This window comes from Hippocampus guttulatus, chromosome 13, assembly GCF_054856545.1.
Source record: "Hippocampus guttulatus isolate MCC_2025c chromosome 13, RoL_Hgut_1.0, whole genome shotgun sequence".
Taxonomy (NCBI): domain Eukaryota; kingdom Metazoa; phylum Chordata; class Actinopteri; order Syngnathiformes; family Syngnathidae; genus Hippocampus; species Hippocampus guttulatus.
The window spans coordinates 15,938,602-15,954,881 of NC_141273.1; the positions used below are offsets into that span (position 1 = coordinate 15,938,602).

The 16,280-nt window shown below is 45.1% G+C and overlaps 1 protein-coding gene across 3 annotated transcripts; it reads right to left on the bottom strand.

Moving 5' to 3' along the window:
* Positions 1-59: 59 nt before the first annotated feature.
* On the bottom strand, positions 60-15,444 carry diras1b (DIRAS family, GTP-binding RAS-like 1b). Of its 3 annotated transcripts, XM_086127183.1 has the most exons (4): positions 15,036-15,444; positions 14,807-14,821; positions 7,550-7,899; positions 60-6,135 (listed from the first exon to the last, which is right to left on the bottom strand). In XM_086127183.1, the coding sequence occupies exons 3-4, from the start codon at positions 7,856-7,858 to the stop codon at positions 5,848-5,850; spliced, it is 597 nt and encodes a 198-aa protein (XP_085983309.1). In that variant the 5' UTR covers positions 7,859-7,899; positions 14,807-14,821; positions 15,036-15,444; the 3' UTR covers positions 60-5,847. The 3 variants fall into 3 exon arrangements, with proteins under 3 accessions (XP_085983309.1, XP_085983310.1, XP_085983311.1); XM_086127184.1 differs by lacking the exon at positions 14,807-14,821; XM_086127185.1 differs by lacking the exons at positions 14,807-14,821; positions 15,036-15,444 and adding an exon at positions 9,013-9,321.
* Positions 15,445-16,280: the final 836 nt, after the last annotated feature.

Below are 16,280 nucleotides of genomic sequence, written 5' to 3' on the forward strand. Positions count from 1 at the left end.
AGGTGAAGTCAGACATGATGCACAACAATGGAAAGAAAAAAAAAGTCAGGCGACATGCCTCAAGTTCACAATTTTATTAGGAAAATCATTTGCAGATTTGATTATTATCATCAATATCATCATCTATATTTATATACTGTATATGTCATTTTCAGTTATTCAGAGGATGCATCAGCACAGTATATCTTAATAGGAAGACTATTGCTAGAATAAATATCTATACACCAGAATGACTTCACTTAACTTTGTTTGAAAAAAAAGAATTTAAAAAAAACACGGGAGTGCGAAAAAAAATAATTCGCAAAACCATTTGGTTTTGTTTTATTTCATCCAGTTGCGCTGCAAGTTTCGAAAAAAGACAAAAGATGATTCACAGTTTGTGTCCTTGTTCTCATGCTGGCAGGAACACTAAAAATGAGGGAGCATGCGGGACTGAAGAGCCTGGAGGAGCGCCGAAAAAAAGAAGAAAAAAAAAAAGAAAAAAACAGCCTTCCGAGACATCCAATCAACGGCTCGCGGTTTTCCCCCTTTGCAACTTGTCGCCGTGGCAACCAGTGACACCACGGTTCACAAAACAAGAAGAAAAAAAAAAACAAGACCATTTGCACTATTTGTCACCGATTTGAACCGGCTTCCGCCCCCCAATCCTCCCACTTCTCCAGGCTCCATACAAATTTCCCCGTTGCGCCTTTTTAAGCCTCTGCCTTCGTCGGCACACGATTTATTTACAGCTATCTACAAGGACCTGTGAGCAGTGCAACCTACACTTCAATTCATTAAAAAAATATATAAATAAACCAAAGACAGATGGATCTCTGCGAGGAACATTGGAATGAATGGGGTTTCTGATGCCGCCCTGTGTGTGTGTGTGTGTGTGTGTAGGTGTGTTGGTGACTCATGCCGCCGATAGCATCGAATATGTAACCACACATAGAAGACGATGTGCCGCAAGTACTGTACGACAGAAGTAGGTGAGCTGTGGATCGTGAGCAGATTTGGTTACTTTCAACCAAGGTTGGGTTCGTTCTTATTACCCAGCGGATTGGGTTGAAGAGTGATTAGATTTGGGGCTGGCTAAAGAGCTGGTCGACATTTTGGATCATGGTGTGCTGAAGTCAAAATAAATTGAATGTACCATTTCCCCGATGGCTCGGTATATAACTGCGGTTCTAGCCTCATGGCGGTCAGTACCTTGTAAAAACATTTGGGTGAAAAATAACCCAATTTGGGTCTAAAAGGGACCTAACTGTAACTTAATTGGATTGTATTGTGAAATATGACCCAGAAAGTCAGGTCAGATCGAACCAAGTAGTGGATTACTCCCCTTTTGACCCAAATTGGGTTATTTTTCACCCAAATGCTTTTGAGAGTGTAACACCCCATTGGGTCCCTATGCCAGACCCTTTTTGCACCATATGTTGATTCCCAACCACTGCTGGTCTCTAGGCTTGATAAAAAAAATGGGTGGCTTTTGTCGTGTAGGCGAGCCGGTGTAAAAACGGTGCAAAAGGTACACTACACTCCAAAAATTGACAATAAAGTTTATCCGATCCAATCCAAAACAATTTGGTCAAAAATAAACAATTTGGCCAAAAAAAAAAAGGACGGAGGGCTGACCAATCTGAGTTAGCTTTCTGGGTTGTTTTGCACAAAATAACAAAAAATTGGGTTGATTTTATATAAAACAACGTAAAAAATGCGGCTGACCAACCTATAAAGTTGGGCCAATTGATCCAAGGAGCGAGTCAGTCATCTTTTGATGGAAAGTGGCTGATGCAAATGATTTAAGAGTGAATCCGAGTGACAGGGCAAAGATGCTTCTTCACCTAGGCTGATTCTGATACTTGGAAGTACACAAAATCACCAAACCCATTCACTGGACAATTCACTTAAAGCACATATAATGAATTTAATTATTTATTTTGGGGTCCTGTAATGCTTAAAACAAAAACAAGATGAACCACAGGTAGCAGATTTGACTGTTTTACAACAATTTGTCCCTCGGTGTTTTGTTTAATTGTTTTAACGGAGAGGAATTTTCAAGGACAAACAGCCAACATTTTTCTGATTCATTCATTCAAACAAAAAAACATCACCAAAAAGTTTCCTCTTACGAAATGTGTGCATCCAGAGTCACACAAAGGCTGAAACTTACCCGAAACTTTCTCCAAACTGCCTTTCTCGTTGTTAACCACAGTGGATTTAAGACCACGTTCTATCTGCAGTCGCGCAAGAAACGTCGTCTCAGGCAAAACGTCCACTGGGTTGAACTGAGTCGCAGCTCCATCTAGCGGACAACTGGCATATGGAGATCATTCTGACTAAGTTCAACAATGAAGAACGTTTACTCTTTCATGAGATCGGCGTTTAATCGGCAAAATTTAACTCGATTTTTTTGAAAAGGACTATTATCGCCAATAAAATCGTCTGATCTTAGTTCTAGCATTGCTGTCTGGTAGTGAACGTGTCCTTTGTCTACTCATAGTCTACAAGACGGGCCCATTACGTCAATCACGATTGACAGGTAGCTCGCGGACTGGTCCCAAGTCGCGAGGTGTCGAGGAAAACAAACAAACAAACATTTGTGTGTCTCTGTGCATGTTAGTAATATATTTTTTGTGTTAATGCACACTGCACCCTAAAAAAAAACGTATTAAATACGTTTTAATCGACGTTGGCGCGTGACCTCCGTCACCGAAAATTGTTCGCGCAGCAATCTGCAATGGCGGTTTGTGATCAGCGCTGTTGCGCTGTATCTTTTATCGTTATCATTATTCTCACGGCACGGGGCAAAGAATGGGAATCTGGAGGGCCGAGAGAAGCATTGTAAAACGGTACGCGTGAGCTACGATAGTTTACAGGCTGCAATCGTGCGTCGCGTGCCTTCGCGTCAGGCTGTTGCTCATCACGGCATGCGTGTTTAAGTGCGTGCGTATGCAGGCGTGCGCGGGAACGGGTCGATCGCGACAAAAAGTAGAGCTTCGGTCAAAAAAGGTTTGGATACCTCTGCTCTACAGGGTGAAGCAAAAGAGGGCAGACATAGGAACAAAACATGGTTTTTAACTTTACCCCGCACAGTACTAGTGGTCTTATGTTCTTGCCCACTTGTATCCAAGATATCCTTTTATTCTCCAATACTTGTGTCATTCATGGTGTACGTGAAATTCAAATATTGACCTTAACCCAAATAATGACTTCATGTAAACGTAGTCCTGGTGTGTATCTTAGAGCCCTAGCATAGTTTTGACAAGATCAACATATCTTGTGTTTTAGCTGTCTGTCCTGGTCACTACTTTGATTTTTCTCTTAGCAAATGTGAGAACTGTTGTGAGTTAGTGCACGTGCTAAGCTGTAGGCCCTTTTATTTCCCAGGGTAATGGTAATATCAGATGAATCTGAAAAGTGTTTTGGGACCAATTTCGGCTGAATATATATATATATATATATATATATATATATATATATATATATATATATATATGGTGTTTACACAACAACTACAGGCAGTCATGCACCTTTTTTTGCTGTTTTTGGTCGGCTACGATTTCAGAATTTTTTAGGTGAGAATCCACAGCACGACACGACCCAAGTAGTTGGTGGCCCGCCATTTTGTTTCCACATAACAAGTGCATGCGTCAAGCCTTATGCACAGGAAGATTAGCGCAGCCTCTCCTCCGTATTTTCACACCCCTTTCCTATTCATAGCTCCCTCGCTCTGCCTCCCACTCGCACAACAAACACGTCAGCAAAACAAATGCCGTCAGCCGACAATCTGGTACGTAAAGGGGTACAGCTATCATAAAGTTTTCCAAAACTGAGGGTCTTGGGCCTGAAACGAGTTCTTTTTTTTTATCAGCTTAGCTCCAATGATCAGGCCGTTTCTTGAACTCATGTGGATGCTACGTTTAGGAAACCCTGATCTTTAAACAATATACACGTGTCTGTACTGTACCACCGCACGTTGTTCAGCTGAGCAGAACAAGATTGTGCCAGTGATGGAATAGCGAGCGGTGGCGTTGCGGGGGGTGGGGGTGGGGGGGCACGATTGTTCCTCAGGACCGGTGAATCTAGACGAGTGCGATTAAAATAAACAGGGAAAAAAAAAGTAGAAATCGGTAAAAAAGTATTGTGCTTTTTGTGTGGAAAAAAAAAAAGGATGGCGTATACAATGTATGAAAATGTGTGTCCTTAATATCATAAAGTGCAATGTGTGAGTGTGTCGAGTGGGCGATTATATTCATCAGTGGGTCATGAGGTGATATCATCAAAACAACAGCCCCTTTTACACGGCCTGCATTGGCCCATGTGGACACACAAATGGGAGATGACGAATCTGACAACTCACAGCGGACACTGCCGCTGATGTCTTCTCATCGTATGAAAGCGCATGCTGTTTGCGGCAATATCCCAATTTATGCCGGGTTGGTTGTAAAAGGCGAGGGGGACACGTGCTGCGTTAAAAAAAATCAATAAAATTATGTGGCCATTTGGCAAGGTCTCTGTATGAAAGCGGTAACAGGCGGGTCGACACCTCTGTCAGGCTATTGCGGAATGCAAGGACAGTGGTGTGAAGTTCACTTTCGTTTTGTTGATAGCCATGCTGTGTCGCTGTGTGAAAGCCCACGCAGTGGTCAATTTCTCTCTCTTTCGCTGGGTTCTGCGTAAAAGGCCGATCGGGTCTCGTGTTACGGCTCAGATTGTCACTTTACTGGGTACTCTCCAGGTAAAAGAGGCAAGACCTAAGGGCATACAGCAATGCCGGGGGAAGCCGTGTGAAATTTTCACACTCACTCTTCTAGTCCTACGGTGTCAACATCAATCGTCGGCAAGCGGAAACGACTTCATGCATCACATCAGCGTTTATGGATGTGATGTGAAAGCGCTTGCTTTTGGGGCGGTATCCTGCTTTTTGCCGGGTTCTGTGTAAAAGGCAAATGCAGACTAATGCAGAGTCTTTTGTGATGGCTCTGATGTTGCTATTTTGCGGGGTCTGCGTTTGAAATGACATTTGACGGGACGGGGGCCGACAATCGTTGCCACGCGTCACACCGGACGTTCTCGTTGATCTCATGTCGCAACCTGAAGGCGGGATTTTTGCGTCGTCGGGTCTCGACGTGAAATAGACTCGTGAGTGTGAGATGAAGAACAAATGATAAAAATAATACGGATTCAGGCTGCACAATGAAAATAAATATTTTTTTGTTATATTCGTGTGCTTTTGTTTGTTTTTTGTTTTTTTTGTGTTTTGACTTAAAGCATCAAAAACAAGGCCCAAAAAAAAAAAGAGACATTCTTGACCTTCAGAAACCTCCCAATTCCCTTTGAGTCTCACCGTCTTGGCAATAACCATTCCCGTGGATGAGTCATCTCGAGGAAAAAGCAAGCGAGGTGAGACGAGGCCGCTGGAGCGCTCCGGTTTCCCGACGTTCCCCAAACGCGTCAGGCTTTCAGAAAGAGTCTTAAAAGGATCATTGCGTCGTGTGGTCGTGTGTGCATTCCCACTTTGGGTGACAAATGAGGAGAGAGGATTGTTGTTGTTTTGTCTCGTCTGTAAATTGTTTTCGGGGTGGGGGTGCGAGGGGGAATCTGGTCGTAAACGGCGTTTTATTTACATCCTTCTTGTGTGGCGTTCATGCTCTCCCCCACCTCGGGGGGAGGGAGGGGGGGGGGGGAACGAACTCTTTTAACATCTAGTTTGTCTACACGATGAGTATGTGGAGGGTGGATTGGCGGATTCCCGTGGACGCTCTGATCCGCGGCGTTAAACTTCCGCCGAGTCATGACTGGGAGGAGGATTGCAGGGGGGGGGATTCCTGTTTTCGAGTCGTCGTCGTCCTTCTTTCTCGTCTACATGACGCTGCACTTGCCCTTCAGTCTCTCGGCGCGCGACTGCTTCCCCGAGCGCTTGCCGTCGATGTTGAGGCTCATGTTGCGCTTCTTGTCCAGGTTGAGCAGCTCCTGGAAGAGCTCGGTCACGTTGTGGTTGGTCTTGGCCGACGTCTCCATGAAGGCGCACTTCCACTGGCTGGCCTGCGCCTCGCCGTCCTTGGTGTCCACCTCGCGCTGGGTCTCGTCGCTTTTGTTGCCGACCAACATGATGGGGATGGCCTCCACGTTGCCCTTGATGGCCAGCACCTGGAGGAACCGGCACAGTTTGTCGGGAGTCCAGAATCAGCATCTCAACCCTCGGCGACGGATCAATTGAAACGTCCAAGAATGCAAAGAACTTCTGCTGATCAACGACTTGATTTGAGGCGCAACTTTTGAATGATGAGGAGTAGAATACACTTTTGGTGCCACATTTTCGAGTTGACGTAAGCGGTGCTAAAACGATTCATTTCTGCTTTCGGCCCTGTTGGCTGTGCATCCTCGTGATAATTGTCAATCAATCGTGTAGCTCAGGGGTGTCAAACTCATTTCATATGATGGGCCACATACGGCCCCGGTCAATGTCAAATTATACCATACTCTGCTATAAATAACCAAAATATCATGTCTTTCCTTTGTTTTGGTAGAAAGGAGCACAAGAACATGAGGAAAATGTTGAAATTTAATCAACATACCTTTTACAAAACATTTGACAAAAAGACTTGACTCTGTTTCATTTGGCTAAATCTGCCGACAGGTCCGAAATGCTCGCTGGTATTCCTCGTCAGGCTAATACTGTATTGGCAAAAGCTTGTCGGTTCTCGGGACATACAGGTTCAGCCGCCTTCATCGTGCGTCGTTTCACAAAGTCACCATTGCAATATGGCTTTGATGCTAATGCTATTTTGCTAGCAATTCGGTAGCTGGCTTTTACTGCCGTGTCGGGTCTGTTTCAGTGAAAGACTGAGACTGCTGTTGTCTTCTTCTCTGGTCAAAACAGGGTTCCCCTAGCGCAGGGGTGGGCAAACTTTTTGGCTCGGGGGCCGCATTGACTTTTAAAATTTGACAGAAGGGCCAGGTCAGCACGAGTTATGGTACATTAAAAAAAAACAACTGCATTTGTTGACAGTCCATATCAAAAGGAACAAAAGCATGAAAGTACTGTATTAATATACTTTTTTAAATGACAACAGTGTTGTTGATAACCTATTTTAGCCTGTGCATTGCTGCAGATGGGTTGTGATCAGACCAGTAGAAGTAGAGCGATACATACCTGTAGGTCCTAGGTGGTCGAAAAGATCCCCCCACCCCTCCCCGTGTTCTGCAATTTCAAGTCAATGCGCCACCTGGCGGTGAAATGCCTGTCATTACAAGTCCAATTGAAATGAATGCAATCATTCACATCGAACCTTAATTGCGGACCAACCTTCGGCGGGCCGGATTAAAAAGACCAACGGGCCGGATTCGGCCCGCGGGCCGTAGTTTGCCCACCTCTGCCCTAGCGGATGATCCATGAATTGCAGCTTCATTCATTCTGTGTCTTTTATGTATTCTTTCCCTTTTAAATGATCCTGCGGGGCCTGATCGAACCTCCTCGGGGGCCAGTTCCGGCCTGCGGGTCGTATTTTTGACACATCCGGTTTAGCTTATTCGCCGCGACAGACACCCCCCACCCACTCACCTGTTGGTAGATGGGCTTGAGCTCCTCGAGCGACTGCTTGCTGGTGATGGAGTAGACCAGGATGAAGGCGTGTCCCTTGGAGATGGACAGGCGCTGCATGGCGGGGAACTGGTGACTCCCGGTGGTGTCAGTGATCTGCAGCGTGCACACGCTCTTGTCGCAGCTGATGACCTGGCGGTACGTGTCCTCCACGGTGGGGATGTAGGTGTCGCGGAAGGTGCCCTTGACGAAACGCAGCACCAGGGAGCTCTTCCCGACGCCGCCCGCCCCGAACACCACCACGCGGTAGTCGTTGCTCTGCTCCGGCATTCTGGCTCCCCTCGCCTTTCAGCCTTCAGACGTTGTCACACCTGAGTCGGGAGAGAGTCGGGAGTCTTTGGTGTTTTACGCTGCCGTTCAGTTTCTGCCCTCCTTTCGATCTGTTTTTTTTTTTTAATCCCCACCGTCTGAACTTCATTCCGAACCGACAAACTCACAAATGTACAGACAAACAGAATCGACGGACAAAGTAACGGACTGCGCGACCGCCGAACTCGCGCAACCGCACGCTTTCAACCAACTTAAGTGACAAAACTCACCAAATGACACAAGAACAAAAGTGAAACACCAGGTCACCTCATCCGAGCCCCTTGAGCGACAGCCCTCCGTCAACAGCGGTGGCCCGTGACCGAAATCCACCGGTCGCAGCAAGTATTGACGCGAGTCGAGTGTTTCATTACTGTGGCAGCTTAGAGAAGGAGCCTATTATGGGACCTTAAAGCCCGCTTGCAACCGCTGCATCAATAATGCATCGGGCGCTCGCTCGAATGATGCCGGGCCGGGGACGCACGTGTTTCTGCAAGTGTTGGCAAAATGGACGTTGGCGGTCAGCTCCGCAACGTACAAAGCGGGACTCCAGAATAAAAGTCATATTTCATCACGCGGTTGGTGGCCAATCGCTGGAATGGACGTCACCTCTCGTCAAATAGACACGCCGTCTGCCTCCCAAATGGGCACGTTCAAAAGGAGGCGACTGCCAGCTGCCTAAGATGAAAGAAGGTGCGTTTAACTAACCAATCAACCAACCAACTAATTATCAACAAAGTCACCGTGCAACATAATACTCAAGTAACAAACACACAAGCAAACCAGCTACTGAAAAAAAACCCATGCAAACACATGAGCAAACCATCTATCAATCCAGATAATTTGCACACTAACTAATCAACTAACAAATACACCAACCAACCCATCTAAACAACAACAAACATACTGAAACTAACAAATCCAAATAAACCCCGACCTCGACAACTATCCATCCATCCATTTTCCGATCCGCTTTATCCTCACAAGGGTCCCGGAGGGTTGTGCTGGAGCCTATCCTAGCCATCTTCGGGCAGTAGACGGGGTGGGGGGGGGGGGGGAACAACCTGAACCGGTTGCCGAGACACAAACTAAGCCTCCACCTCCAACACGAAACTAACCTGCAAGCACCGTTGCTTATCTCCCAAATGGTTTTGGGCGCTGCCTTGGAAGTGACGCTTGTGGTGGCGTTTGATCAATCGGCGAAGGCCTTGCGTGCTTCTCAACGTCGTCTGACCATCTGTCTTATCGGTCTGGATTGCATCCTCCCGTCATGTTTTTCTTCCCGCTTTCCTTTTCCTCCCAAGGGGGGGGTGCCAGCTCCGTGACGACGCCACCGCCGCTCGTCAACAACCCCCCTCCAACCCCCACCGCCTTTTTCATGCAGCTAAAATTAGCCATCCACACACAAACAGGTGACACACACACACACGACCCCCCCTTCCCACCCACTCCCATCCCGCCCACACTTGATAAGCGTGTGCAGCTCCATTTAATGAATTCATGCTACAAATGCATCTTGTGCGGCCGGCCGCGGTCTCCATTAGCAGATAGCTTTGGCACCACACAGCCCAAAAACATCACTCTGTCCATCCATCCATCCATCCATCCATCTTTCCTTCCGCCTCCTTATTTCCCAGCTGGGGAGGAAATGTCACCTTCGGCCGTGGCTTAAATATGCACATAATTTGCCCCGGCGAGAGCCACTCGACGCGGCGCGCATTTAGCAGCAGGCATGAAAGACAATGGCCGATTTGCAGATCAAGAGCGTGATTAAAAGCAAGCGCCGCGCGGAGGTATCCATCTTTTAATCGGGGATATTGGAATGTACAGTCTACGAGCGCGCCTATTTGAGCCGCCGCTGGCCAAACGGGATCAACAGATTTAGTCACACACACATACACACACACACACACACACACACACACAATCGATCAAGCACGAACGTGTGTAACTGCAGCCCCTTTCCCAGCATGCCGTGGGAGGAATGTGCGATTCTTTTTTTTTTTTTCTCTTCCTCGTGACTCACTCCAGCCAGCGTTTTCGTCATCGTCAAGCCGCGCTGCAGTGCCGCACTCGCAAGCACTCGCAAACATACGCAGGCAATGCAAACGCGCGCTTCTGCGTGGGCGAACCGACGACGCCACAGCCAACGAGCAGACGGACGCCTCGGTAACGAGCCAACCAACTAGAGAACGAACCTACTCACTCAGTAACGACAGACACGCGAACAAACCATCAAACTACCCTCCGAACAAAGACATCACAAAACAACCGCACCAAATAACGAACCAATCACAAAGCTGGCACAAAAAAAGTTGTTCTGCGGAACTGCAGCAGTGTATACGTGTATGATGCATCGTTAACTTTTTGAAAAAAAAATGCATGTGCATTTCATAAATATTTCACAATTGCAATTACATTATTTCCTTTGGGGCAATATTAAATGGTTGGGAAAGCAAAACGACCGATTAATCGGAAAACAGCTCGTAACGGCGACTAAAACTGCCAGCTACTTATTTGCAGGGCCCTAATAAAAATAATTAACACATTTCAACAAACACATTTTAGAGGACAAAAGGGCTAAATCAATGCAAAAAAAAGAAATATCACAGGACTCTTGATCGTCTAAATGTGCAGTGGGCCGGGTAAAGATCCAGGTGGAGTGTCTGTGGCCCACGACCCACACTTTGCTCAATTTTGTGCGCGTGTATGCGTATGTGTGTGCATTAGACAAGATTGTAAGGCTGTGGTCTCGGCTTAGTCACTAATCACGGAGCTTAACCTTCCGTCTGTCTGCATTGACCCAATTCCCAAGACTTAAGGTTCCCACTCGCCTTCCTACAAAAGACCACGAGCCACAAAAGCAAAATTCATAACTCACTTGTGATTGTTTGTGTACAAATAGTTGTGTGTAGAGTGCCTTCCCAGTCATTAAGAGGAAGAATAAAAACCAGGTAAGTCGTGTGATCTGGCCTACGTACCTGAGAACGGGCCCTTTTGTATATTTGGTATGTAACAATGTTGCATAATAACCTCCATGTTGAGTTTTGCTAACCATGACTTGAAGCCAGGCTGAGGAGGAGGAGGGAAGTACCTATTACTCACAAATGTTTGCTTTTCGTGTCAGGGCGACAAAACTGTTCATCTGAGGCGTCTTACAAGGCTTCTGATGTTGAGTGATGTGACATCATCATCATCTTCCTCAGTTAGTAAACGCGAGGAGTCAGACGTAACGTGATCGCATGTAAGAGTGCGGTGTAATTAGCGCACACCCGCGTGTATTAGCGCCGCGTATTAGCCAGACCGGGGCAAGCCGGAGCATCTCTGGCTAGGAAGCTGCTAATACCGCAACTTGTCATGATGAAGAGTCACATCGGCTCACCCTCGTCGCTAATATGGAGCAATCATCCGCGTTTCACATTTCACGTTTTTTTCCCCCTCCTTGCAGCACATCCAGAAAGAATTTTAGACATTTTTTATGTTGCAGCAGGGGTGGGCAAAGTGTGGTCCGTGGGTCACATACTGCCCACTAAGCTGTTACATGAACAAATATTTATATACATTTTATACATATAAATATTTTTGATACAATTTTATGGTTTGATTCAAATGTTTTAATGGGTTAGTTTCATGTATTGCATTAATCGATCCCATTAAATACATGGTTACATGATTTACTACAGAATCATAAATAGCATTGAAAGAAAGCGTATTAAAGCCACATTGATCTCTTTTATTACTTGATGAAATTTGTGTTGATGCAATTTTATTGACGACATCTTACATACATTGTGCAGTCTATTTATTTGACCGTGTAATAAAATTATAATGAATTAAATTTAAAAAAAGTAAAGCTCCCATTTTTACACAGTAAAATACATGTTAAATTTATATCAATTATTAAACTTTGGATTTCTGAAAGATTTTTGTGTTAGTTGATTATAATCCAATAATTATAAGTAATAAATATTTTTAAATTATTTTTTTGATGAAAGTCTTATACATACGTACTTTTGAACTTCATTTTGGGGGGTCTTGAGATCAAAAATAGAAACATTTTTTCAAAATTCACACACAGACACAAAAAATCCCAAGGTTTTTGTCATTATGAGGTGTTGGTGATTCAACCCAGTTTGGAGTAAGGCTGCAACATAAAATGGGGAGAACATCAAACGTATCTGCAAAGTATTGAGAGCAAGTCACATTTTCCACTTTTTAAATTACCGGTAGTTTGAAATATTTGCACAAAATATTTTACTTTGTCATTAAAGGTTGTTTTGTGTGTATATTTTGAGGATCCCATTATTTTAAACAATTTTGGGAAGAGGGCGATTTAAAAAAAAACAGCAAAATGTGGGAAAAAAATCAAGTGCTGTGAATATTTTCTGGCATCTGGAATGCATTCACATTACGTCACTTATTTTTCCCTCCACCATATTTTGTTCTTTACTTTCAATAAATGTCCAATACATTCCAAATGTATTTCTTCTTAGGCTACGTCCATGTGATACAGCTTCCCGCAGTGACAGATGGGAGGCGAGGCGGACCACTTGGATCCACTCGTGCGCTTTTTTTTTTTTTTTTTTTGCTCACTAATTCCGCTCGAGCCACGGCCGAATGCAACGCAGATGGCAAACAAAGAGAGGGAATCCTGCTCTGGATAGCACGTGATACAACCGGGATGAAGGCCATGTCATGCATGCAAAGTCCCAGAAATGCAAAACGCTCCCTGGTGTGTTAGAAAATAGTCGCATTCAGCATCAGTGTGTCCGACTGACACGAAATCCGGCAGGCGAGTTCACCATGACAAAATGCGAGGAAATTAATAAGGAGCCGTGCTGTGAAGATACGCCGCGCAAAATACTGAGCAATTTACGGCTTTTTTTCCCTGTAAGTTGCGCAAAAACAAAAAAAGAAAAAAGAAAGAAATTGCAGCATCTGGCAGCACTGCCTCCGACCGGTTCCATAATGACCAATATTAAAGTACAGTAGCGTAGTAGTCCCAAGTGTTTACAAAGGAATGAGTCAAGAGGTGTTTTTAATAGTTTTGTAAGCCACTGTAAGAGTAAGCACAGCTTGAAAATTTCAATGTGCTGAAATATACGACAGTTTAACAAAAAGCCAATTAAATGATGTCAATTATTGAGTGGAAAAACAATCTAAAAGATGAAATGTTTCGTTCTCCACTAAACGGAACTTTAACAAATACACTGCACTGAATTTAACAAAAAAATAAATAAAGTTTAAGCCATGTGCACCCCTCCCCCGAAATGAAAAGATTCCCACCCTGGTCACGTGTAACTCGTTAGTGAGACAAGATCTCAGCTGTGAATAGGGAGCAGGCGTGTTCTCTATCGGACGGGGCCTCATGGCACAAAACATTCTGAGAATCGCAAAATTCTGGTTGCCAACCTGAAATGGTGCTGCAGCACAGTGGCCACCAGCGCACGTGCTCAGCGCCACTTCCAGAGGTTGTTTTTGGAAAATACAAATCTGAGTACTGCCAGAGTTGGTGCAGAGGTTGAAGGGGTCGGAGGTCAGCCTGTCAGTGCTCAGGTACATCAATTTGGCCCACGCGCCGTTGTCACCCCAGAAGCAAGCCACTTCTAAAGATGATGGACAAGAAAGCCCCCCAAAAACTTTGATGAAGAAAAGCAAACTAAGGACACGGATTAATGTGCTGTGGTCTGACGAGACCCAAGTTAAACACGTGAGCAGGAACGAGCCTCTCTGTGTCTGGCCTGTTGTCAAACATGTTGGTGGGAGTTTCATGATGCAAACGAAGGACATAAATGGATTACTGGAAACTTGTGCTGTGGTCCGATGAGACCCAAGTTAAATTTGCGTGTGGGTGGCGGCAACCAGTTGAGAGGTGCAAAGGCGAGTGTGTCTTGCCTAGAGTCAAGCATGGTGCTGGAAGGTTCATGACACAGGGCTACAACTACAGGAATGGTGTTTTTCCAGACATAAAATCGATCAAACGTCTACATCTCACTTTTTTTTCCTAGCTGTTTACAGCTTGTTTAGTTCAAACAAGCACATCGCCATGCCTTTGAGTCTGCTAGCGTAATGCTAACGCTAAATAGCCTCCATGTTGCGCTGCTATAAATCTTTCGGCAACGGATTGAACACAGATGTTGCTGTAGCACGTAGCGGGCAACAAAGCTACTCACAGTCACATATTCCTTTTCCTCTGCGAAGAACAACTAATATGAGTGCCATAGTGGTGCGCTGAGAGACTGTGTGACAGAAAGGTTTAATTCTTTAAAATTGTAATGTCAGTATGGTCGTAAATTATGGAGTGCAATTTTGCATGTTCGGGCTTGAACTGATCCATTTCCAAAGCTGTCAAACGACTTTTTCGCACGAACAAAAATCAATACTAAAGTGAAACGTAGGGAATACGTGAGTAAATATTCACGATGCCTCAATTTGTTGGAGCCCCCCCCCCCCACGTTTTCAAATAAATGTGCAATTTGTCTTGGCATAAAATGCGGCTTCAAATCAACATCCAGATCGGTGGATTAAGTCCCACCACCATCCTCATAATCGTCAGAACCACAGTCATCAGCGGAGCGGCCTCATGCGTCACGATGACAAAGAAGGAAGGAAGGCTGCAAAGAAGGAAGGAAGGATGGAAGGGAGGAAGGAAGGATTCGAGGGGGCGCCATTACAGGACTCATTCATAAATACCGGAGCAGCGCCATCTCACAGAGGTAGCATTATTTTGGGCAGAGGTAACCCCCCCCCCCCCCCCCTTCCAACCCCGTCGTCCTCCCTCAACGCCTCACCTCAAAAGAAACGAAAGATTGCCCTCTGCGTACGCGCAGCATATACCGCTCCAACATGGCTCCTTAACATGACAAATGCAACACAATCGCGCGTGTGTGCGTGTGTGTGTAATGGTCACACCTGCGTGTGCGTCTCCTCCTCGTCGTCGTCGTCGTCGTCGTCACGAGCGCAAAAACGAGGGGAGGGGGAAGAATAAAAAATCAAAGCCGGAAGGTTTAAAAAAAAAAACAAAAGAAAAGAAACAGAGATTTTTTTAAAGCATCGTGAACGCGCTTTCACGTCGAGCTCATCGTCGTCCCGGTTTGTGCCACGGTCGCTTGGCCCCTCTCCTCTTCTCGCTCTCTCTCACCATCTCCTCCTCGTCGTCGTCTCTCTTTCTTTCCGTCCCTCTCTTTTTGCCTCTCCCACTCGGACGTGGGAGGGGCTACACGTCCTCCTTTCCCTTCTCGCTCACGTCCTGAGTTGTATTCGCAGCCCTGACAAATACAACAATAAAGTTCTGTACTGTACATACGGAAATTAAAAATAATGATTAAAAAATGATGTAAAGAAAAGCCGACTATAAATGAAAGGCATTCAATGCATCGTGCGTTTCCACAACTTTTTACACAAAGTAGCGTAGTAGTCCTATGTGTTCATCAAATCAAAGTTTTATGCCCAAAAATGTGGACAGTGTGCACCTTGACTTGTTCGTATAATTTGTCCGGAATGCAAAACACATGCGATTTTCCACCAAAATGGCCTGCCCTCCCCCCTTAAAAAAAGAGAAAAACACATTTCTGACCCCCCCCCCCCCAGTCACAAAGTAGTTTTTTTTTCCTTAATGAAAAATTAATCAAGGAGACATTTAGTGTGTAGTTCAAGTACCAATTGGACAGACCAAAAGTGACAACAATGTGTCCATAGTCATGACGTCCACCTCATACTTAACTTAGTCGACGGGGGGTTGCACGTGGGTGAGCGACATTTTTTGAATGGGTGCGTCCTGTGCTCATTTCCTGGTTGTTGAGCGCTGAATCAGCACCGCGGACAGCGACGAAGGAAAGCGTTTCAGCTTCGAGGCCGAGGAGGGAGAGAGAGAAGGAAGTCAGGAATTTAAAAACGCTTGCGGCCTGCGGGTGTAGCTTGTCAAGTCAAAACGTCCATTATTATCATTGAATGCGTGGCCAAAAAGGTCCAGATAAAGACGAAGTCTGGCGCTATTTCAAAGAGCACAACCGTTTTGTCTTTTTGATTCACCGTCAGCTGGAAATGGTACTTGACTACCACCCAACGATGATCAGAGGAACTACACAAAATCCAATTGGTGCAAGGAAATCGCCAAACTGCTTTCGGTGTTTTGTGTTTTGTTTGAGCTCAATGAAATGATTTGTTGAACGATTTGGAAAGGAGACGTATGTACACATATTTGAAAATGACGCTACAGTTTCAAAATCAAGTAAAAACATAATTCATTTTACTAAGTCAGCAAAGAAAAAAACAACACCAAAATCGAACACAACAAAAAAATAGGCATTAACCATTTGAAAATACATACAATAAAAACTGGAAAAAAATTAAAGGGTCTCTGCAATCCAATAGATGCAACAGATTT